The sequence below is a fragment of the Rutidosis leptorrhynchoides genome, chromosome 6 (assembly GCF_046630445.1).
Source record: "Rutidosis leptorrhynchoides isolate AG116_Rl617_1_P2 chromosome 6, CSIRO_AGI_Rlap_v1, whole genome shotgun sequence".
Taxonomy (NCBI): Eukaryota; Viridiplantae; Streptophyta; class Magnoliopsida; order Asterales; family Asteraceae; genus Rutidosis; species Rutidosis leptorrhynchoides.
The window spans coordinates 347,714,541-347,740,568 of NC_092338.1; the positions used below are offsets into that span (position 1 = coordinate 347,714,541).

General features: G+C 30.4%; 1 protein-coding gene across 1 annotated transcript in view; it reads right to left on the minus strand.

Annotated features, from left to right (window-relative positions):
• The window catches only part of LOC139854772 (uncharacterized), a 41,928-nt gene extending 16,628 nt beyond the window's left edge, over positions 1 to 25,300 (minus strand). The window contains exon 1 of the mRNA XM_071844055.1: positions 25,091 to 25,300. Coding sequence (XP_071700156.1) covers positions 25,091 to 25,300 — 210 coding nt within the window. The remainder of the gene's footprint in view (positions 1 to 25,090) is intronic.
• Positions 25,301 to 26,028: the final 728 nt, after the last annotated feature.

The following is a 26,028-nucleotide window of genomic DNA, read 5'->3' on the forward strand; positions in this document are numbered from 1 at the left end:
AAGGTGGATCCGGCAAAGATAGAAACTGTTGAAAAGTGGGAAACCCCGAAAACTCCGAAACACATACGCCAGTTTTTAGGACTAGCTGGTTACTACAGAAGGTTCATCCAAGACTTTTTCAGAATAGCAAAACCCTTGACTGCATTAACGCATAAAGGGAAGAAATTTGAATGGAATGATGAACAAGAGAAAGTGTTTCAGTTATTGAAGAAAAAGCTAACTACAGCACCTATATTGTCATTGCCTGAAGGGAATGATGATTTTGTGATTTATTGTGACGCATCAAAGCAAGGTCTCGGTTGTGTTTAATGCAACGAACGAAGGTGATTGCTTATGCGTCTAGACAATTGAAGATTCACGAACAAAATTATACGACGCATGATTTGGAATTAGGCGCGGTTGTTTTTGCATTAAAGACTTGGAGGCACTACTTATATGGGGTCAAAAGTATTATATATACCGACCACAAAAGTCTTCAACACATATTTAATCAGAAACAACTGAATATGAGGCAGCGTAGGTGGATTGAATTATTGAATGATTACGACTTTGAGATTCGTTACCACCCGGGGAAGGCAAATGTGGTAGCCGATGCCTTGAGCAGGAAGGACAGAGAACCCATTCGAGTAAAATCTATGAATATAATGATTCATAATAACCTTACTACTCAAATAAAGGAGGCGCAACAAGGAGTTTTAAAAGAGGGAAATTTAAAGGATGAAATACCCAAAGGATCGGAGAAACATCTTAATATTCGGGAAGACGGAACCCGGTATAGGGCTGAAAGGATTTGGGTACCAAAATTTGGAGATATGAGAGAAATGGTACTTAGAGAAGCTCATAAAACCAGATACTCAATACATCCTGGAACGGGGAAGATGTACAAGGATCTCAGGAAATATTTTTGATGGCCGGGTATGAAAGCCGATGTTGCTAAATACGTAGGAGAATGTTTGACGTGTTCTAAGGTCAAAGCTGAGCATCAAAAACCATCAGGTCTACTTCAACAACCCGAAATCCCGGAATGGAAATGGGAAAACATTACCATGGATTTCATCACTAAATTGCCAAGGACTGCAAGTGGTTTTGATACTATTTGGGTAATAGTTGATTGTCTCACCAAATCAGCACATTTCCTGCCAATAAGAGAAGATGACAAGATGGAGAAGTTAGCACGACTGTATTTGAAGGAAGTCGTCTCCAGACATGGAATACCAGTCTCTATTATCTCTGATAGGGATGGCAGATTTATTTCAAGATTCTGGCAAACATTACAGCAAGCATTAGGAACTCGTCTAGACATGAGTACTGCCTATCATCCACAAACTGATGGGCAGAGCGAAAGGACGATACAAATGCTTGAAGACATGCTACGAGCATGTGTTATTGATTTCGGAAACAGTTGGGATCGACATCTACCATTAGCAGAATTTTCCCACAACAACAGCTACCATTCAAGCATTGAGATGGCGCCGTTTGAAGCACTTTATGGTAGAAAGTGCAGGTCTCCGATTTGTTGGAGTGAAGTGGGGGATAGACAGATTACGGGTCCGGAGATTATACAAGAAACTACCGAGAAGATCATCCAAATTCAACAACGGTTGAAAACCGCCCAAAGTCGACAAAAGAGCTACGCTGACATTAAAAGAAAAGATATAGAATTTGAAATTGGAGAGATGGTCATGCTTAAAGTTGCACCTTGGAAAGGCGTTGTTCGATTTGGTAAACGAGGGAAATTAAATCCAAGGTATATTGGACCATTCAAGATTATTGATCGTGTCGGACCAGTAGCTTACCGACTTGAGTTACCTCAACAACTCGCGGCTGTACATAATACTTTCCACGTCTCAAATTTGAAAAAATGTTTTACTAAAGAAGATCTCACTATTCCGTTAGATGAAATCCAAATCAACGAAAAACTCCAATTCATCGAAGAACCCGTCGAAATAATGGATCGTGAGGTTAAAAGACTTAAGCAAAACAAGATACCAATTGTTAAGGTTCGATGGAATGCTCGTAGAGGACCCGAGTTCACCTGAGAGCGTGAAGATCAGATGAAGAAGAAATACCCGCATCTATTTCCAGAAGATTCGTCAACACCTTCAACAGCTTAAAATTTCGGGACGAAATTTATTTAACGGGTAGGTACTGTAGTGACCCGAACTTTTCCATGTTTATATATATTAATTGAGATTGATATTTACATGAGTAAATGTTTCCAACATTTTAAGAAATCAAACTTGTTAAGGCTTGATTAATTGAAATATGTTTCATATAGACAATTGACCACCCAAGTTGACCGGCGATTCACGAACGTTAAAACTTGTAAAAACGACATGACGATATATATATATATATGGATATACATATGGTTAACATGAGATTATGATAAGTAAGTATCTCCATAATTATATTAACAATGAGTTATATACATATAAACAAGACTACTAACTTAAGGATTTCGAAACGAGACATATATGTAACGATTATTATTGTAACGACATTTAAATGTATATATATCATATTAAGATATATTAATATATCATAATATCATGATAATATAATAATTTAACATCTCATTAGATATAATAAACAATGGGTTAACAACATTAATTGAGATCGTTAACTTAAAGGTTTCAAAACAACACTTACATGTAACGATTAACGATGACTTAACGACTCAGTTAAAATGTATATACATGTAGTGTATTTAGATGTATTAAAATACTTTTGGAAGACTTCAAGACATATATCAAAACACTCATACTTAACGAAAATGGTTACAGTTACTTTTTCCATTCTTTTCTTTCATCAAGAATTCTAGTCGTATTCTTACCCGTATTATACACAGCTTCAAAACGTACTTACTATGAGTATATACCAATAGTAATTAGCATGGGATTCCACTCTTGATTATGTCATGTATGACTAATCAATTTTAACTTCTACCATGAGCTAGTCAACTAACTAGAACTCCTTTTAACCCCACTCACCACTCACCAATTACCACTCATCATTCACTCCATTTCACTTCCAATTCTCTTTCTAATTCTCTCTCAACACACACACACACTATTATGAACGTATTTTTCCAGTAGTTAATCATCATCTTCATCAAAAATCACTTCAAGAATCAAGCTATAATCATCATAGGAAGACCACTTCAAGAACACTTCAAAAATCCCTTCAAGTTTACTAATTTACTTCCAAGCTTTCTAATCCATTCCAAGTAATCATCTAAGATCAAGAAACCTTTGTTATATACAGTAGGTTATCTTTCTTATTCAAGGTAATATTCATATTCAAACTTTGATTCAATTTCTATAACTATAAACTATCTTAATTCGAGTAAAAATCTTACTTGAACTTGTTTTTGTGTCATGATCCTACTTCAAGAACTTTCAAGCCATCCAAGATCCTTTGAAGCTAGATCATTTCTTGTCACTTCCAGTAGGTTTACCTACTAAACTTGAGGTAGTAATGATGTTCATAACATCATTTGATTCATATATATAAAACTATCTTATTCGAAGGTTTAAACTCGTAATCACTAGAACATAGTTTAGTTAATTCTAAACTTGTTCGCAAACAAAAGTTAATCCTTCTAACTTGACTTTTAAAATTAACTACACACATGTTCTATATCTATATGATATGCTAACTTAATGATTTAAAACCTGGAAACACGAAAAACACCGTAAAACCGGATTTACGCCGTCGTAGTAACACCGCGGGCTGTTTTGGGTTAGTTAATTAAAAACTATGATAAACTTTGATTTAAAAGTTGTTATTCTGAGAAAATGATTTTTATTATGAACATGAAACTATATCCAAAAATTATAGTAAAACTCAAAGTGGAAGTATGTTTTCTAAAATGGTCATCTAGACGTCGTTCTTTCGACTGAAATGACTACCTTTACAAAAATGACTTGTAACTTATTTTTCCGACTATAAACCTATACTTTTCTGTTTAGATTCATAAAATAGAGTTCAATATGAAACCATAGCAATTTGATTCACTCAAAACGGATTTAAAATGAAGAAGTTATGGGTAAAACAAGATTGGATAATTTTTCTCATTTTAGCTACGTGAAAATTGGTAACAAATCTATTCCAACCATAACTTAATCAACTTGTATTGTATATTATGTAATCTTGAGATACCATAGACACGTATACAATGTTTCGACCTATCATGTCGACACATCTATATATATTTCGGAACAACCATAGACACTCTATATGTGAATGTTGGAGTTAGCTATACAGGGTTGAGGTTGATTCCAAAATATATATAGTTTGAGTTGTGATCAATACTGAGATACGTATACACTGGGTCGTGGATTGATTCAAGATAATATTTATCGATTTATTTCTGTACATCTAACTATGGACAACTAGTTGTAGGTTACTAACGAGGACAGCTGACTTAATAAACTTAAAACATCAAAATATATTAAAAGTGTTGTAAATATATTTTAAACATACTTTGATATATATGTATATATTGTTATAGGTTCGTGAATCAACCAGTGGCCAAGTCTTACTTCCCGACGAGGTAAAAATCTGTGAAAGTGAGTTATAGTCCCACTTTTAAAATCTAATATTTTTGGGATGAGAATACATGCAGGTTTTATAAATGATTTACAAAATAGACACAAGTACGTGAAACTACATTCTATGGTTGAATTATCGAAATCGAATATGCACCTTTTTATTAACTCTGGTAATCTAAGAATTAGGGAACAGACACCCTAATTGACGCGAATCCTAAAGATAGATCTATTGGGCCTAACAAACCCCATCCAAAGTACCGGATGCTTTAGTACTTCGAAATTTATATCATATCCGAAGGGTGTCCCGGAATGATGGGGGATATTCTTATATATATGCATCTTGTTAATGTCGGTTACCAGGTGTTCACCATATGAATGATTTTTATCTCTATGTATGGGATGTGTATTGAAATATGAAATCTTGTGGTCTATTGTTACGATTTGATATATATAGGTTAAACCTATAACTCACCAACATTTTTGTTGACGTTTAAAGCATGTTTATTCTCAGGTGAATACTAAGAGCTTCCGCTGTTGCATACTAAAATAAGGACAAGATTTGGAGTCCATGTTTGTATGATATTGTGTAAAAACTGCATTCAAGAAACTTATTTCGATGTAACATATTTGTATTGTAAACCATTATGTAATGGTCGTGTGTAAACAGGATATTTTAGATTATCATTATTTGATAATCTACGTAAAGCTTTTTAAACCTTTATTTATGAAATAAAGGTTATGGTTTGTTTTAAAAATGAATGCAGTCTTTGAAAAACGTCTCATATAGAGGTCAAAACCTCGCAACGAAATCAATTAATATGGAACATTTTTAATCAATAAGAACGGGACATTTCATGTGACAAAACTGACTACTTTGGAAAGGAATTGAAAAGTCATTTTTGCTAATAAATGCCAAAGGATTTGACACAGATATGTGTTGAATTATGACTTTGGTTTCGAGAGCTTTTTAAGTACATAACTGTGGGTAATATGTGGTTGGATCATCATCTCTATTGCTCATTATTTGAAGTGTCTTCAGAAATTTTCGAAGAGTTTGAACACAGATTGTAATCGTTAATATACATTTGATGTTCTAACACAGTTTTGAAGTCAAAGTATAGCTTTGAAAGATGTAGGAATCTAAAAGTGATGATACCGGTTATATCTCGAATAGAATTCTGAGGTTTCAAAATCAGAATATGTAATTGGATTTGAATGAGTATGTTTGTTTTGATTTCTATGAAAGAATGTATATTATTGTAAAAGTAGGAAGTATAGTTGATAATTTGCTTAATCAGATTCGAAGAATGTAACATATTAATTGTGAATATATATATATATATATATATATATATATATATATATATATATATATATATATATATATATATATATATATATATATATATATATATATATATATATCTCGGGTATTACCTACCCGTTAAAAAAAATTTCACAATTAATATTTTGTACAAAAGAATTTTATTACAGCCTTTATGAAAATATATATGTATATACTCTCTTCAGATGTAACATAGATTTTAATGAGTTAATACTAAATTAAACTCATTCGTTTTACGGTTGGAACTAGAATTGAATAATCCCTTGAAGGCTTTAGAGATTACATAAGTATTTCTTCAATAATATTGAAATTATGAATCAATACTTCGTTATTTGTTGAGGCGTGATGTTTTTTTTTTTAATTCTTGTGAACTTCGCAAAGTACGAATGATGGTATCTGAAAAGTTTCGGGTACATCGATGATGAAAGTGTAAAATCAAATATATACTTGATTTATTATGAATTGGAATTTGTTGAATTGAGACAGAGATTGTAGTTAACGATGGTTAAGTTGCGGGCGAAAGACGTACATTATTGCATATTTGTAATATGAATTAACCGAGAAGTTAAGATTCACACACAATAGCTTAGCACGGAAAGATTTATTTTTATTTCAAAAAATATATATATGTATATATATATATAATATACATATAATTTCTTCAGAGGGAATGAGTTAATTCTTCATAACTCGTTGATACAATATACGCGTCATTGATTTCGTAATGATGTCTACAGTGATTCTTGAACTGACGGAGTTTTTGATGTTATAGGTGTTGTTGATTCTGATGCTGACTGTACTGACGATGCTGGTGACGCTGACGGTTGTTGATGCTGATGATAAAACAAGTTTAGCTTGTTAACCACACACCATTTTTGTCAGGTTTTCTACTCTTCCTTCTATCATTTTGGTTCGCTTAACTGTTTTATGGTTAGGGCCAGATTAGATGATCTCTAAGACTTTAGAGATTACATAATCGCCGCGGAATGTTTCTCCAATGAAGTTATGAATTAATATTTCGTCAGTTATTATTGTTGGTACTCCTTGGTATCTATGGTTACATCGCGAGGTACTTGACCTCTATATGAAGTTGAGGTTGTAATGACCATCTTATCCATCTGGACGAATACATTACATTTGGTTACATCGTGAGGTACTTGACCTCTATATGATACATTTTTCAAACATTGCATTCGTTTTTAAAAGACAAACTTTCATTACATCGAAAGTTGACGGCATGCATACCATTTCATAATATATCCAACTATAATTGACTTAGTAATAATCTTGATGAACTCAATGACTCGAATGCAACGTCTTTTGAAATATGTCATGAATGACTCCAAGTAATATCTCTAAAATGAGAAAATGCACAGCGGAATATTTCTTTAACACCTGAGAATAAACATGCTTTAAAGTGTCAACCAAAAGGTTGGTGAGTTCATTAGTTTATCATAAACAATCATTTTCATCATTTTAATAGACCACAAGATTTTATACTTCAATATACATCCCATACATAGAGATAAAAATCATTCATATGGTACACCTGGTAACCGACCTTAACAAGATGCATATAGAATATCCCCATCATTCCGGGACTCCCTTCGGACATGATAAATTCGAAGTACTAAAGCATCCGGTACTTTGGATGGGGTTTGTTGGGTCCAATAGATCTATCTTTAGGATTCGCGTCAATTAGGGTGTCTGTTCCCTAACTCTTAGATTACCAGACTAAAAAGGGGCATATTCGGTTTAATAATCCAGCCATAGAATGTAGTTTTAAGTACTTGTGTCTATTTCGTCAAACATTTATAAAGCAGCGCATGTATTCTCAGTCCCAAAAATATATATTGCAAAAGCATTTAAAAGGGAGCAAATGAAACTCACAATACTGTATTTTGTAGTAAAAATACATATGACAAAACTGAACAATGCAGGGTTGGCCTCGGATTCACGAACCTATATCAATTATATATATTAAAACATATAATCGTAATCGAACAAACTTATATATTATTATTAGTGATATAATTGTTATATTTAATAATTTATAGATTTCATTATTTAATTAAATATTTTCATTTTATATATAAAAATATTAATATAGTTAGATTATGGGTTTTAAATATATTTTTATATAATTATTCTTTATTTGGTAAAATAATATTAATAATAAAAAGTTGTATATTTTTATAATAATAATAATATTAATAATAATACATAAAATACATAAAATACTTGATAATAATATTTGATAATAATAATAATAATAATAATAATAATAATAATAATAATAATAATAATAATAATAATAATAATAATAATAATAATAATAATAATAATAATAATAATAATAATTAAAAATATAAGAAGACTACCTTAAACAGCATATAAAGGAATAAATGCCATATCCCTGGCTCGAACCCGCGACCTCTCGCTTAACAAACACCCAACCAAACCATTACTCTACCATCACTTTTCGTTAATATTTAATAAGCGAAATATTTAACTATATCTCGGCCCAACACTCCTTCGGTCCAACAGTTTCAAGTGTTGTTTGGTTAAATGGATTCAAAACATGTTCACTAGTCCATTAAAATGACCCATTTAATAGGTTATTTGGATCTAAAAGTCTGATAACCTATACCAATTGATGGATCAGGTTTTCCAGTCGACACAACAACACACACTTTAGGTTCGGTCGTTAAATCAGTCATCAAGTCCTCATCATCATCGAATTAACCTAATTGTCAAATCATTAACATATTATCTTCATCATCACTGTATCATCATTATTTATATCATCATCGTGATATTCATCATCACCGTAATCATTCTTATAGCACGGCATCATCATTCATTATCAATGTTTATTATTAACGTTTATAATTTCATGTATCAATTATCATGATCACGTTCGATATTTATTTTCACGAATCGTGACTCACATTCCATATCACCTATATCACCATTCTATAATCACGATTATAATCATCATCATCAATATTTCCTTCATCTTTGTTCTCCCATCATTGTGGTCCATCAATAAAGAAAGAAGAAAAAAAATGTCGTGAATGTTAAATGGGCCAAGTCATTTGACAGGTAATCTTTCCATTTGTTTCTAACTTTATTGGATTAAAATTCCTCATGTAACCCACTATCAAAACTATAATGGTAAATGGGGTATCTCTTGTTGAGATTGTCGGCCACAACAAAAATATATAGTAGCAATTTAGGCGTGTCATAGCAGCAGTGAATGTTTGCAAAAAAAAACTTGGTGTATATGGTGGATTTTAAGCAACCGGGATAGGGAACAGGAAATAGGCAATGTTTACATGGGTGTTAGAAGGAAGCAACAATAGAAAAAGCAAGATAACATTAGTAGTTGCAATATTTGGGTTGGGATTGTTTTTCAAAAGGAAACAGTAATCAGATTGCAGCAGAAGTTTATAATTCATGATAGGTTTAAGGGTTTTGGTTTAGATCAAACTGAAACAGAAATATACATGAGCTGTAGAACATAAAGAAGATTACTAATGATCGAATATAGTAGTTGCTTGTTGTGGTTTCGAAATAGAAAGAAAACAGAAAACATAGCAGTAGCTTAATCATCTAGATATCATAGTATGGAAATATATACAGCAGCATACCTGGTGGCGGTTTAGTTCGAGTAAAACAGAAGATTAAATGGGTTTGATGGCTTTAACAAAGATACTACGTAGTGAATAAGAAGGTGAGTTTTGGAGATGGTTTCGAAAGGTGGTTAAGGGGTTGGTGATTGTAAGAGGTGGACAAAAGATGGTGTTTGACTAACAGTACAAGGTGTTGATGATGATGGTTGGTCTCGGTTCATCAAAACAACAAAAATGTAGTAGCTCACGATACCATAGTTGTTTATGGTTTTCAATGGTGGTCTCCGAGTGATGATTAAACCCGAGTAAGAAGATAAACAAGACACAAACATCCAATGGTGTTTGGTTGCGAATTAAATGGTGTTTAGTTTGATCAACTACAAACCAGGGACAGTAACAATGAGTAACAGAGAAATGATGTGGGTTTTGATAGAAAACAAGAAGGAAACAAGTGGGTTTTAGATTTGTGGTGTTTTCCAATGAGGTTTTAGGGACTGCTCGACAACATAAAAAAAATAGCAGCTTGGAAAGATTTACAGTGTATCATGCAAGTGGTTATGGTGTTGGGTTTGGGTTGTGTGATGGTGATTCAAATGATGGGGTGGTTGATTTGTAGGTGGAAGAAGAAGACCCAAAGGGTGTGTGTAGTGATGGATATGTGGTGGATGTATGTGAATCATAATATTAATATGAAAGACAAACACAGTAATATTCGATCGATTGAATTCAATGAAGACAGAAGAACTAGTACAGATATTTAATAATTGAATGCATTTGCATTATGAATTCACACGGAGAGAACAATAATTTAATAATAATAATAATAATAATAGTAATAAAACACTCGTGAAATTTAATTGTCATTATACTACGACAGTTTTTCATGGAATGCTATAACGTGGTTCATTGCTAAACAGTTAATATCTAAAAGTCTTCCGAAAAAATCCCCAATTTTTAAATTAAATATATTTATTTATTTTGGCCATTAAATGTTTGAAACCTGATCAACAAGGTGTGTCTAATATTTATTTTTAGTTCCAATTAATATGTACGGAGTATTATAATTTAAACTAAAAAGATAAAAATATTTCTATCAAACCTAAAATCTTCGTAATCAATTTACGATTCAGCTTTCATTTTAAATCTTCATAATTTCGTATTAGATCTATATGAACACTAACGAAAAGTCAACCGAATATCACAATTGATTAATAAATGTGTTCAATAAACTTTTATATCTATATATAGATTCATTTTAATAATAAAATTTATTATATCTTATATTATTTTATTTTAAAAAGAAATTAATACTAATAACTAAATAATATAATATTTCAAATTATATTTCGATTTAATATATATATATATATATATATATATATATATATATATATATATATATATATATATATATATATATATATATATATATATATATATATATATATATATATATATTTATATTTTTAAATATATATGTTTCTAAAATAGTTGTTCGTGAACCGTCGAAGGGTAATTAATTACATGAATATAGTTCCAAAAGTTTGAGGCTCAACATTACAGACTTTGCTTATCGTATCAGAAACATATAAAGATTAGGTTTAAATTTGGTCGGAAATTTACGGGTCGTCACAGTACCTACCCATTAAAGAAATTTCATCCCGAAATTTGATCGAGGTCGTCGTAGCTAACAATAAAAATGTTTTCATGACGAATATGAGTCGATAAATAGAGTTTTATTACCATAGAGTAATATGGATAAAATAATTCGATTACTCGAAGAGTGGGAGTGAAGTTATCACGAAAGAGTGAAATGGGTAAATGTAGGTTCGTCTTAACCGGTGACATAGTCACTATTGATTTCCGGAATTCAAGAGATTTAGAGGAAATCTTCGTAATAAGATTTGATTTTTGATTTTTGATTTTTTTTTTATAAATAAGGAATTTAGGATCCTCTTTGATTAAATGCGATAATCTGTTTTGATTGTTCTGTCGGATATTTCACTATAAATCCACCCTCTTCATTTCCTTTATATTATGGAGTTCCATCCTTTTGTTTTCTCTTCCCGCCTTTAAGTCAAGCGAATAATGGTCCAGAATTCGTAGGTATAAAGTTCCGAATGAACATGTCTAATGTTCTAAGAGAGAAGTTGTAATATCACGAGCTTGATTGGTTTAGTTACCAAAATTCAAGAGGAAAGATAGAACTATCAAGAAAATATGTTCTTGATATATTTATAGATTAGATAGAATGTAAGAGTCATGTAACATGGCATATGATGACGGTAGGGTTTGTGAATCATCACGTTCCATTAGAAACTCAGCATGACCTACTGTAATATAATCACGTTGATCAAGTGTCATTATATTATACTAACTCATGCATTAATTTCCAACACTACATCAAAACATTCATAATTTATATTCGAATTTTTCAGAATTTAGAAACTAAAACAGTTTTCTTTCTGATGTAATACAGATAACGCGAGGAGATAGATGATTTCAGATAAGAATAGTTATGAAAATATCTTCAGAAATTTCGAGGATATTTATAATGAAATATACGATGATATCTTAGAATTTCTAATATCGATGGATGATGATGAAGATTTGTTCGTAAAGGTTTAGAGTCAGGAGCAAGGTATTCGATAATGACTTCAGCAGATACTGAATCGTTTAGATTCTTTGAAGGCAGGTTTAGCCTTTGTGATTTGTCCACAGCCTCCTTCATGATTTGCTCTATCCGTTTTCTACTTCCAAACTTTCTCTTTTTCTGAACTTTACCAACACACTATTCTTTATCATCAAACTTTTGACTGTTAAGGCAGTCTTCAGTTTTCACTGCTTCATCAGCTTTTTCAAAATTTAGGAAACTGATTCATAAGCTAAAGCGCTTTTCAAAAATTCAGAATTGAAATTCGTAAATCCAGGAGATAGAAGTTATATATATATATATATATATATATATATATATATATATATATATATATATATATATATATATATATATATATATATATATATATATATATATATATATATATATATATAAATTGTTGTCGTAGAATCGCTGAGAATTTCGAGATTATTTATTGATGCCTTCCGGTACTTGGTATGGTAATTATCGTTACGAGATACCGATGAGTTCATGATAAGACTTCAATAGATAAATATATTGATTTGTCGTAGAGATTTAAGCCAAGGAGCAATGAGGTTGCTGGTACGTCTGCTGGTAATTTAGTGGAATATAAAAGATTCCCCAGTAACAATAAATGAGCACGCATATATATCAAGGTTATAATAATGTTGTTTCGAACGAAAAGTCAAAGTTGACTTGCTGGAGCTATGACAAAACTGGCTATCTCGATCAGGAGTTGCAAAGTTATTTTCGATAATAATAACACTAAAGGAATTAGCACAGCTATGTGTTAAACGTTTACTCAGGTTCCGAGGGTTTTCAGGTGCATAATTATATGCATCAATCTTTTCTTCCGTAGATGAAGTGCGGTTGGTTCATCCTCTCGATTGAAGTGTTTTCAAGAATCATGAAAGGTTTGAACGCAGTTTGTAATCGTCAAGATACAAATGAGGTTTAAGATGAAATCAAGTGGCAAACTTGAAGAATTGTTTAGTTTCATATGTTATAATCAATATTTTAATTCATTTTAATTGTCCAATGTTGGCAGTCCTTAGTTGATAGTCCACTAATTCATATATAGTTAGATATATAATATTTGAATTAATTAATACGTATCATGACCCGTATACATGTCTCAGACTCGATCACAACTCAAAGTATATATATTATTGTAGAATCAACCTCAAACCTATATAGCTAACTCAAGCATTACTGCATATAGAGTGTCTATGGTTATTCCAAATAATATATATATGTGTCGATATGATATGTCAAAACCTTGTATACATGTCCCGATATTTAAAGTGCGTAAAATAAATAACAGAAATTAAATGACTATAAATAAAATTGCGAGAATTAAAATTGCGATAATAAATTACGATAATTAAATGTAATAAGTTAGCTAGGAACAGTTAGCTAGGAACAGTTAGCGTGGATTCTTAACAAAATTCTTCTCATAGTTAAATTGTTAGTTTCTAACAAATTTTATTTTGTCCAATGTTTTCTTCATTATGTCACTTGTTGGATTCTGATAAGTCAAAATCCAAATATGAAATTGAATGAAAATGGTTATTCTGTGGTGATCGGACTCGTATATCTGTGGATATAAGTAGGATTGTAAATGGATTGTTGAATCAGATTCGAAGAATGTACAGTGTAATTTATTAATGTGAAATCTAAATATTCCTTGGATATTACATACCCGTTAAAATATTTTCATCATTAACAGTTTGTACAAAAGAATTTTTAATTACATTCTTTATGAAAATATACTTACATATATATTTTCTTCGGATGTAACCATGGATTTAATGAGTTAATATGATATTAAACTCATATGATTTACCGTAAAAAATATATTTAATCTCTAAAACATTAGAGATTACATATTCGCCATGTCGAACGAAGATAAATGATGTAGAATGTCATGTAGAACGAAGATAATAGATGTAGGACATCATGAAATATGATGATTATGTTGGAGGTACAGACTGTGAGTTTGAGGCGTGTAGTGTTGAGGCTTGTGCTGCGGATGTTGTTGTTGGTGGTACTGGTGTTGCCGGTGCTGTTGCTGAAGCTGCTAGGTTTTGCACCACGTTTTCCAAATTGATTACTCAAGCGCGAAGCTCGTTGACTTCTTCCATTACTCTAGGATGATTGTCGGTCAGAACAACCAGCTGAATAAGATTTAGAATTGTGGATAGAATATAATCGTGATGAGCTACCCTGGAAATGAGGCTGAAAATGGTGTTTCGGATAGGTTCACCGGTAAGTGCTTCATGTTCATCGCCAAGAGGTAAATTCGGTTGGTGGAAGGGATCGCCTTCTTCGTGTCTCCATTAATTAAGTCGATCATGAACCTATTAGGTGAATTGGGGATGGATGATTGGTTAATTCATTCTGATGACACTGCTTTCGGAGCTTAGATGAAACTCCATATCGGAATAGCTGTCGGAATCCGAGTAATTCGAACTGATTGAGGGATTCATCTCGTACGATCAGATGAAGGATTTTCGATAAGAAATAGATTATAGGATGTAGATTAGTACCCTGCAATACATAATTTACATATGCATATATAATACTAAAATCCCATAAGTTACGGAGGAATCTACAGAATATATAAGGCAAAGTTTGCAGTAACATATACGCTAAGGTATGAATTAGCAGATACGCTAAGATATGAATTTTGTCTATACACTATTCATGCAGTCAATGCAGTAAAACGTGTCTAGACTAAGAATGATAAGCAGGTAATTTTCTAAGGATGATAAGCAGGTAATTTTCGACACGAAATGATAAGCAAAACTTTTGACATGCAGACACGGTCGAAATCCAGACCCACTAATGCATCTAAACAACTATCAGTTAGACACACTAATGCAAGACCTGGTTCGCTAAGACCACCGCTCTGATACCACCTAAAGTGACTCGTCCTAATCCATCTGGACGAATACATTACATTTGGTTACATCGCGAGGTACTTGACCTCTATATGATACATTTTACAAACATTGCATTCGTTTTTAAAAGACAAACTTTCATTACATCAAAAGTTGACGGCATGCATACCATTTCATAATATATCCAACTATAATTGACTTAGTAATAATCTTGATGAACTCAATGACTCGAATGCAACGTCTTTTGAAATATGTCATGAATGACTCCAAGTAATATCTCTAAAATGAGCAAATGCACAGTGAAAGATTTCTGTAACACCTGAGAATAAACATGCTTTAAAGTGTCAACCAAAAGGTTGGTGAGTTCATTATTTTATCATAAACGATCATTTTCATCATTTTAATAGACCACAAGATTTCATATTTCAATATACATCCCATACATAGAGATAAAAATATTCATATGGTGAACACCTGGTAACCGGCCTTAACAAGATGCATATAGAATATCCCCATCATTCCGAGACTCCCTTCGGACATGATAAATTCGAAGTACTAAAGCATCCGGTACTTTGGATGGGGCTTGTTGGGCCCAATAGATCTATCTTTAGGATTCGCGTCAATTAGGGTGTCTGTTCCCTAATTCTTAGATTACCAAACTAAAAAGGGGCATATTCGGTTTAATAATCCAGCCATAGAATGTAGTTTTAAGTACTTGTGTCTATTTTGTCAAATATTTATAAAGCAGCGCATGTATTCTCAGTCCCAAAAATATATATTGCAAAAGCATTTAAAATGGAGCAAATGAAACTCACAATACTGTATTTTGTAGTAAAAATACATATGACGAAACTGAACAACGTAGGGTTGGCCTCGGATTCACGAACCTATATCAATTATATATATTAAAACATATAATCGTAATCGAACAAACTTATATATTATTATTAGTGATATAATTGTTATATTTAATAATTTATAGATTTCATTATTTAATTAAATATTTTCATTTTATATATAAAAATATTAATATAGTTAGATTATGGGTATTAAATATATTTTTATATAATTATTCTTTATTTGGTAAAATAATATTAATAATAAAAAGTTGTATCTTTTTATAATAATAATAATATTAATAACAATACATAAAATACTTGATAATAATAATAATAATAATAATAATAATAATAATAATAATAATAATAATAATAATAATAATAATAATAATAATAATAATTAAAAATATAAGAAGACTACCTTAAACAGCATATAAAGGAATAAATGCCATAGCCCGGGCTCGAACCCGCGACCTCTCGCTTAACAAAAACCCAACCAAACCATTACTCTACCATCACTTTTCGGTAATATTTAATAAGCGAAATATTTAACTATATCTCGGCCCAACACTCCTTCGGCCCAACAGTTTCAAGTGTTGTTTGGTTAAATGGATTCAAAAGCCCATATTCACTAGTCCATTAAAATGACCCATCTAATAGATTATTTGGATCTAAAAGTCTGATAACCTATACCAATTGATGGATCAGGGTTTTCCATTCGACACAACAACACACACTTTAGGTTCGGCCGTTAAATCAGTCATCAAGTCCTCATCATCATCGAATTAACCTAATCGTCAAATCATTAACATCTTATCTTCATCATCACTGTATCATCATTATTTATATCATCAATGTGATATTCATCATCATTGTAATCATTCTTATAGCACGGCATCATCATTCATTATCAATGTTTATTATTAACGTTTATTATTTCATGTATCAATTATCATGATCACGTTCGATATTTATTTTCACGAATCGTGACTCACATTCCATATCACCTATATCACCATTCTATAATCACGATTATAATCATCATCATCAATATTTCCTTCATCTTTGTTCTCCCATCATTGTGGTCCATCAAGAAAGAAAGAAGAAAAAAAATGTCGTGAATGTTAAATGGTTCAAGTCATTTGACAGGTAATCTTTCCATTTGTTTCTAACTTTATTGGATTAAAATTCCTCATGTAACCCACTATCAAAACTATAATGGTAAGTGGGGTACCTCTTGTTGAGATTTTCGGCCACAACAAAAATATATAGTAGCAATTTAGGCGTGTCATAGTAGCAATGAATGTTTGCAAAAAAACTTGGTGTATATGGTGCGTTTTAAGCAACCGGGACAGGGAACAGGAAATAGGCAACGTTTACATGGGTGTTAGAAGGAAGCAACAATAGAAAAAGCAAGGTAACATTAGTAGTTGCAATATTTGGGTTGGGATTGTTTTTCAAACGAAAACAGTAATCAGATTGCAGCAGAAGTTTATAATTCAAGATAGGTTTAAGGGTTTTGGTTTAGATCAAACTGAAACAGAAATATACATGAGCTGTAGCACAGAAAGAAGATCACTAATGATCGAATATAGTAGTTGATTGTTGTGGTTTCAAAATAGAAAGAAAAAAGAAAATGTAGCAGTAGCTTAATCATCTGGAAATCATAGTATGGAAATATATACAGCAGCATATCTGGTGGCGGTTTAGTTCGAGTAAAACAGAAGATTAAATGGGTTTGATGGTTTTAACGAAGATACTACGTAGTGAATAATATGGTGAGTTTTGGAGATGGTTTCGAAAGGTGGTTAAGGGGTTGGTGATCGTAAGAGGTGAACAAAAGATTGTGTTTGACTAATTGTAGAAGGTGTTGATGATGATGGTTGGTCTCGGTTCATCAAAACATCAAAAATGTAGCAGATCACGATACCATAGTTGTTTATGGTTTTCAATGGTGGTCTCCCGGTGATGATTAAACCCGAGTAAGAAGATAAACAAGACACAAACATCCAATGGTGTTTGGTTGCGAATTAAATGTTGTTTAGTTTGATCAACTACAAACCGGGTACAGTAACAATGAGTAACAGAGAAATGATGTGGGTTTTGATCGAAAACAAGAAGGAAACAAGTGGGTTTTAGATTTGTGGTGTTTTCCAATGAGGTTTTAGGGACTGCTCGACAACATAAAAAAATAGCAGCCTGGAAAGATTTACAGTGTATCATGCAAGTGGTTATGGTGTTGGGTTTGGGTTGTGTGATGGTGATTCAAATGATGGGGTGGTTGATTTGTAGGTGGAAGAAGAAGACCCAAAGGGTGTGTGTGGTGATGGATATGTTGTCCCGTATATATATATATATATATATATATATATATATATATATATATATATATATATATATATATATATATATATATATATATATATATATATATATATATATATATGTGTGTGTGTGTGTGTGTGTGTGTGTGTGTGTGTATGTATATGTATATATATAAACATATATATATATATATATATATATATATATATATATATATATATATATATATATATATATATATATATATATAGAAGATATGTGGTGGATGTATGTGAATCATAATATTAATATGAAAGAACAATAATTGAATGCATTTGCATTATGAATTCACACGGAGAGAACAATAATTTAATAATAATAATAATAATAATAATAATAATAATAATAATAATAATAATAATAATAATAATAATAATAATAATAGTAATAAAACACTCGTGAAATTTAATTGTCATTATACAACCGACAGTTTTTCACAGAATGCTATAACGTGGTTCATTGCTAAACAGTTAATATCTAAATGTCTTCCGAAAAAATCCCCAATTTTTAAATTAAATATATTTATTTATTTTGGTCATTAAATGTTTGAAACCTGATCAAAAAGGTGCGTCTAATATTTATTTTTAGTTCCAATTAATATGTACGGAGTATTATAATTTAAACTAAAAAGATAAAAATATTTCTATCAAACCTAAAATCTTCGTAATCAATTTACGATTCAGCTTTCATTTTAAATCTTCATAATTTCGTATTAGATCTATATGAACACTAACAAAAAGTCAACCGAGTATCACAATTGATTAATAAATGTGTTCAATAAACTTTTATATCTATATATAGATTCATTTTAATAATAAACTTTATTATATCTTATATTATTTTATTTTAAAAAGAAATTAATACTAATAACTAAATAATATAATATTTCAAATTATATTTCGATTTAATATATATATTTATATTTTTAAATATATATGTTTCTAAAATAGTTGTTCGTGAATCGTCGAGAACAGTCGAAGGGTAATTAATTACATGAATATAGTTCCAAAATTTTGAGGCTCAACATTACAGACTTTGCTTATCGTGTCAGAAACATATAAAGATTAGGTTTAAATTTGGTCGGAAATTTACGGGTCATCACAGAGGTTTACGACGCGGTTGTGGTTGGAGGTGGTAATGGTACTGTTGGCGTAGATGATGGTGGTACTGGTTATGCTGCTGGTGTTTGTAATCTCTGCAACATATTCTCCAAAGCCATTACTCGAGCGCGAAGCTCGTTGACTTCTTCTATTACACCGGGGTGATTGTCAGTTCGGACGAGCGGATAAATAAAATCTAAAATTTGATTTAATATATAATCATGACGAAATACTCTAGAAATGAGAGAGAAAATGGTGTTTTGGACGGGTTCGCCGGTAAGTGCTTCAGGTTCTTCGTCAAGAGGGCAATGTGGTGGATGGAAAGGATCGCCTTCTTCTTGTCTTCAATGATTGAGGAGGCTACGAACCCATCCCCAATTCATCCAGAATAGATGATGGCTAATTGGTTGATCCATTCCGGTCACACTGCTTTTGGAGCTTGAGTGGGATTTCCATTTCGGAATCCGAGGAACTTGAACTAACGACAAATTCCATTTCGTACGATCGAGTAAAGGATTTTTCGATATGAAGTGATTTCTGGCTATCGGATGGTATTCAAATTATAAAGAATATCTATATATATAGAACAAAAGATTTCGTAGATTACGGAGGAATTTACGGAATATATCAGGAAAAGTTTAAAGTAACAGATACGATAAGATATGATTTAGCAGATACGCTAAGATATGAATTTTGTCTATACACTACTCATGCAATTAATGTAGCAAGACGTGTCTAGACTAATAATGATTAGCAGGTAATTTCCTAAGGATGATAAGCAGATGATTTTCGACTAGAAATGATAAGCAAAACTTTTGACATGCAGACACGGTCGAAGTCCAGACTCACTAATGCATCCTAACGACTTATCAGTTAGAAACACTAATGCAGACCTGGTTCGCTAAGACCACTGCTCTGATACCAACTGAAAGGACCCGTTCATATGCATTATAAACGATTCACAATAGTTGATTACATAGCGAGGTAATTGACCTATATATGATATATTTTACAAACATTGCATTTGTTTCTAAAAGACAAACTTTCTTTACATCGAAAATTGACAGGCATGCATACCATTTCATAATATCCACTGTCCAACTATAAATTGACTTAATAATAATCTTTGATGAACTCAATGACTCGAATGCAACGTTCTCGAAATATGCTATGAAAGACTCCAAGTAATATCTTGAAAATGAGCAAATGCACAGCGAAAGATTTCTTTCAATCCTGAGAATAAACATGCTTTAAAGTGTCAACCAAAAGGTTGGTGAGTTCATTAGTTTATCATAATCATTCATTTTCATCATTTTAATAGACCACAAGAATTTCATTTCCAGTTCTCATAAGTATACGTCCCATGCATAGAGACAAAAATCATTCATATGGTGAACACCTGGTAACCGACATTAACAAGATGCATATAAGAATATCCCCTATCATTCCGGGAAATCCTTCGGATATGATAAAAACGAATTCGAAGTACTAAAGCATCCGGTACTTTGGATGGGGTTCGTTAGGCCCAATAGATCTATCTTTAGGATTCGCGTCAATTAGTAGATATGTTTACTAATTCTTAGGTTACCAAGCAAAAGGGACATATTCGGCTTTGATCATTCACCCATATAATGTAGTTTCAATTACTTGTGTCTATTTCGTAAAACATTTATAAAAATTGCGCATGTATTCTCAGCCCAAAAATATAAAGGGTAAAAAGGCAAATGAAACTCACCATACTGTATTTCGTAGTAAAAATATATATAACGTCAATGAGCAAGTGCAAGGTTGGCCTCAGATTCACGAACTTAAATTAATTAATTATATATATATATATATATATATATATATATATATATATATATATATATATATATATATATATATATATATATATATATATATATATATATATATATATATATATATATATATGTTGGTCAATATTTGTCTAAAAATTAGGTCAGGTCATAGTGTACCACAATCCTAATACTCAAGACTAATATGCAAAAGTCAACTTGACTCAAAATTATTTCCAAAATTTATACATGATTATAATATATATCGTCATTTTATATTTTTAAATATTTTTAAAAGATCTATTAGATTAAATAATATAATTCATTTATTATTAAATAAAATTTTATATAAAATATACTTTTATATATCTTAAATAATAAATTTATAACGTTCATTTAACATCATAAAAATAATATGATAGGTAGTATTAATGTAATTATGTTATACGTAGTAAAATATCTTTGTATTACATATTTATTTGATAAAATAATATCGATAATAATAATAGTAAGTGAAAGTTATATTACTTTGTAATAATAATTATTATTATTCTATTAATAAAAATATCAATATTTATATTTACTAAAAGTGATATTATGATAAGACGATAATTCTAATTATGATAACTTTAATAATTACAACACTTTTTAATATTAACTTTAAAATAATAACTCTATTAAAAATGATAATAATAATAATGATATTTTATAATAACAATGACATTTCTATTAAAATGATAATTTTCGTTAAAATGATAGTTTTAATACTAACGATACTTTTAATAATAATAGTAATAATAAAAAATAAGAACGGTAATTTTATCTAAATCAATATCTTATAATATTTTAATTTCATCATAATACTCTTACTCATTATTTTCTAATCGTTTCGTTTAATAGCTTTTAATCGTCTTTTATATCGTGTTCATAATAATGATAATAATAGTAATCAAAATAATTAGGTGTTACTAATATTAGTTTTAATTACAATAATACTAATAATGATAATTACTAGGACATTATTAACGATAACACTAATAATTATTTTAATGATAATATAATAATAAAAATAACAATAACAATAACCATTTTTAAATAATGATATATATATATTAATAATGATAATAATAATAATGATAATAATAATAATAATAATAATAATAATAATAATAATAATAATAATAATAATATTAATATTAATAATAATAATAATAATAATAATTAGATAATAACAATAATAATAATACTAATTATAACTTTAACGATAATAACGATAGTAATAATAATAAAAATAACAATTTTTAATGATAAATCCTTTTATTGATAAAGATAATAATAATAATAATAATAATAATAATAATAATAATAATAATAATAATAATAATAATAATAATAATAATAATAATAATAATAATAATAATAATAATAATAATAATAATAATAATAATAAGATAAAACTAGAACGACGATAATAATAATCATTTTTAATAATAATACAAAAATTCGATTGACTATATCTTCAAATCCGTTCATCGAAACCTTTCGATATCTAAAGGAAAAGTTCTTAATTTTTCGCTAGCTTTCCAACGACATGCATATCTTATACCTTATCTCAACCGCATATATAACTAATTCAGGATTCAACATAACCTAACTAAAGGCAATATCAAAAGTACAAACATGCATAATCCTATATACTCGAGCACTAGTCAGGGATACACTATTAGTATGTAAAAGTTAAATTATGAGTACTCACGTATCAATATTGAGATTCAATATTGCAGGAAAGGTACGTAAACGCAACGGAGACGATAAACACTAGATTGACCTCACGAGCATACCCTCGAACATTACCCATCACCTCCATAGTTATAACCTATAATTTTCTTAGCCATATCCCGCTCACAAAACGTGTTTTGAAATAACTCACGAGTACCTCTTGTCGTAGTATTTTATGTATAATACTAATAATAATACTAATAATAATAATAATAATATTAATCTTGATAATAATAATAATATTAATAATTTTAAATAAATTAAATAACATACGGAGTATATATCTTAGATAGAGAGATATAGAGGGATATGTGTGTGTGTGTGTGTGTGTAAAACTGACCCGAACTCGCAAGCTTTAAACAAGTTTTCTGATCCTAGCTACCATGCGATCGCATGGTTAATGTGAGGGAAGGCCATGCGATCGCATGGCTCCCATTTCCAGCTCACATGCACGATTGAAAGGCTACTGACACTTTTTATTATTATTATATATATATATATATATATATATATATATATATATATATATATATATATATATATATATATATATATATATATATATATATTATATTTAATTTATATAATTACTTATATATTATATTATATTTACGCTCATGGTAAAAATGTAATTTTTACTCAAATGACTTGGACGTCGTCACTCGACTCATGTACCACTTTCGATTTTTCGAGCGCACTTTCGTACTTTTAGAAAACTAGCCTTTTACGTTACGCTACATGTACACTTATTAATAATTTGACTTTACTCATCAAAAATTTACCTTATGATAAATGTAACCTATAAAATTGAGCGTTGTGGTCATTTGCTTTTATAAATCAGAGTCTCGTAGTTTATCAAAATGTATCATTTTAAATCATCTGTTAAAATATTATCTTTTGTCACTTGTATTATATATATATATATATATATATATATATATATATATATATATATATATATATACATCCTTATTTAAAATATATATTTGTTCATATTTTAATATGTAATAATACAATTTTTAGTTTTTCAAAACTAATTATATTTTTAAAGTTTATTTTGGAATCGTTTAGATAGTAGAAAAATATTATATCAATCACATTTACATTTTTGAAATGCTTTATCTACTTGTAATTTATAATATAAACTTTATTTAAATTCTTCAAAAGTCATATACAAATTATCTTATAAAACGTCCTAATTAATAAAGTTCTTTTTAAATTGAAACGTTTTTATACATTTAAATCAAATATGATAACTTTGTTTTTCTAAAACTAAATATATAAAATAATCATTTTATTAAAATAGAAGAAGCTGTTATATCGTAAAAATGTTTTAGAAAAGTAAGATTAAATATACTTTTAATAGATTTCAAATTTTTAACGTTTGTTGGTGCAACGTGATATAATGTCTAAAGGTTTGATAAACATATAAAAATCATTTTAATGTAAAACGTTAATTTACTTAACTTGTCGATATCCATCTTCTAAGTTATCTATATTCCACAATTTTACTTTCACGTTAATTAATATACAAGTTTAATAATTTATCTTATCAAAAGTCACGAGACAATTATTGTAAAGCATAAATTGAAAAATCAAACAGAAATCTCCACTAACCCTTGTCTAGTTCCCGTTAATTGACACTTTTGTTCCTTCTAATAAATCACTTTACCAATTAATCCTAATACCATTAAAAAGAATAGATTTCTCAAATCATAATGGACCTCTTAACAGAGACTCGTAATTATAATTCAATGTATCTAATAATTCAATCATTTGATATCATCTCTTAATTCCATTGATAACTATTAGAATATATTTTGAAACAAATACGTTTATATAAAGTATTATACGTCTAATACTTTGTTAATGTTTTCAAGTTATAATATATATACATATACATATATAATCATGTTCATTCATATAATGGTTCGTGAATCATTGGAATTTGGTCGAGGTTAAACGAGTGTATGAACACAGTTTAAAATTCTTGATATTCAACTTACAAACTTTACTTATCGTGTCGGGAATATATAAAGATTAAAGTTTAAATTTGGTCGGAAATTTCCGAGTTGTCACACTTTGTATGCATCTTGAAAACACTTGTATCGAAAACCCGATAATGATTCTACCTTCCAGTCAACCTCTGGAAGAGGGTAGTTATCCTTAGGGAAAGCTTTGTTAACGTCCTTAAAATCGACGCACATCTGCCAATTACCATCAGCCTTCTTCACCAACACGGGATTAGTGACCCATGTTTGGTACCGCACTTTCCGCAGGATGTTTGCTTTAACCAGTTTGTCAACTTCTGCGCATAACCAATCACTGCGTTCGAGAGCCATGTGCCGCTTCTTTTATCTAACAGGCGTAAGCAATGGATTAATATTCAACTTATGTTCCGCGATATCCCACGGAACCCCAATCATGTCTGATTCTCTCCATGCGAAAACATCTCCGTTAGTTAGTAAGATGCCGTGTAACTTAGCCTTAGTTTCCATTGACAAACCCACACCAATTTTGATTCGCTGGTATGGGTATAAGTGATTAGCTATTACTGAGCTGCCTTTAAGTTGTTCTCCTACGCTAGGAATGTCTACAGGCGTGACTGAGCCACATAACTCAGTTGATTGATGCGACACAATCGTGGCGATTCCACCCTTGGTGGGAAACTTAATCAAACTATGCACCACCGAGGGTATAATGTTAAAACGTCGTATGAAATTTCTGCCCAGAAGCGCGTTGTAACACAAAGTCGAACGAACCACATAGAAGTCGATTAACTCACTTCTAACCAATTGTGGGTTCTCGTCATCTGCAAGCTCTACTTCAAGCTCTATCCGGCCTAATGGCCATGAACTTTCCCCAGAAAATCCGGACAGCGTAATATCAGGTTTTCGTAATTGTGCTTTGACTTCTGTGGGGAGAAAACGATAGCAGTGTTCGTACATAATGTCGACAACGCTTCCAGTAACAACGTGCATGCGTTTATCTGTATCCTACGATCAGGAATATGACACTTGATGATAACAGGCTCATTAACTGTGTCGATTGACATAATAGGAGGGAATGA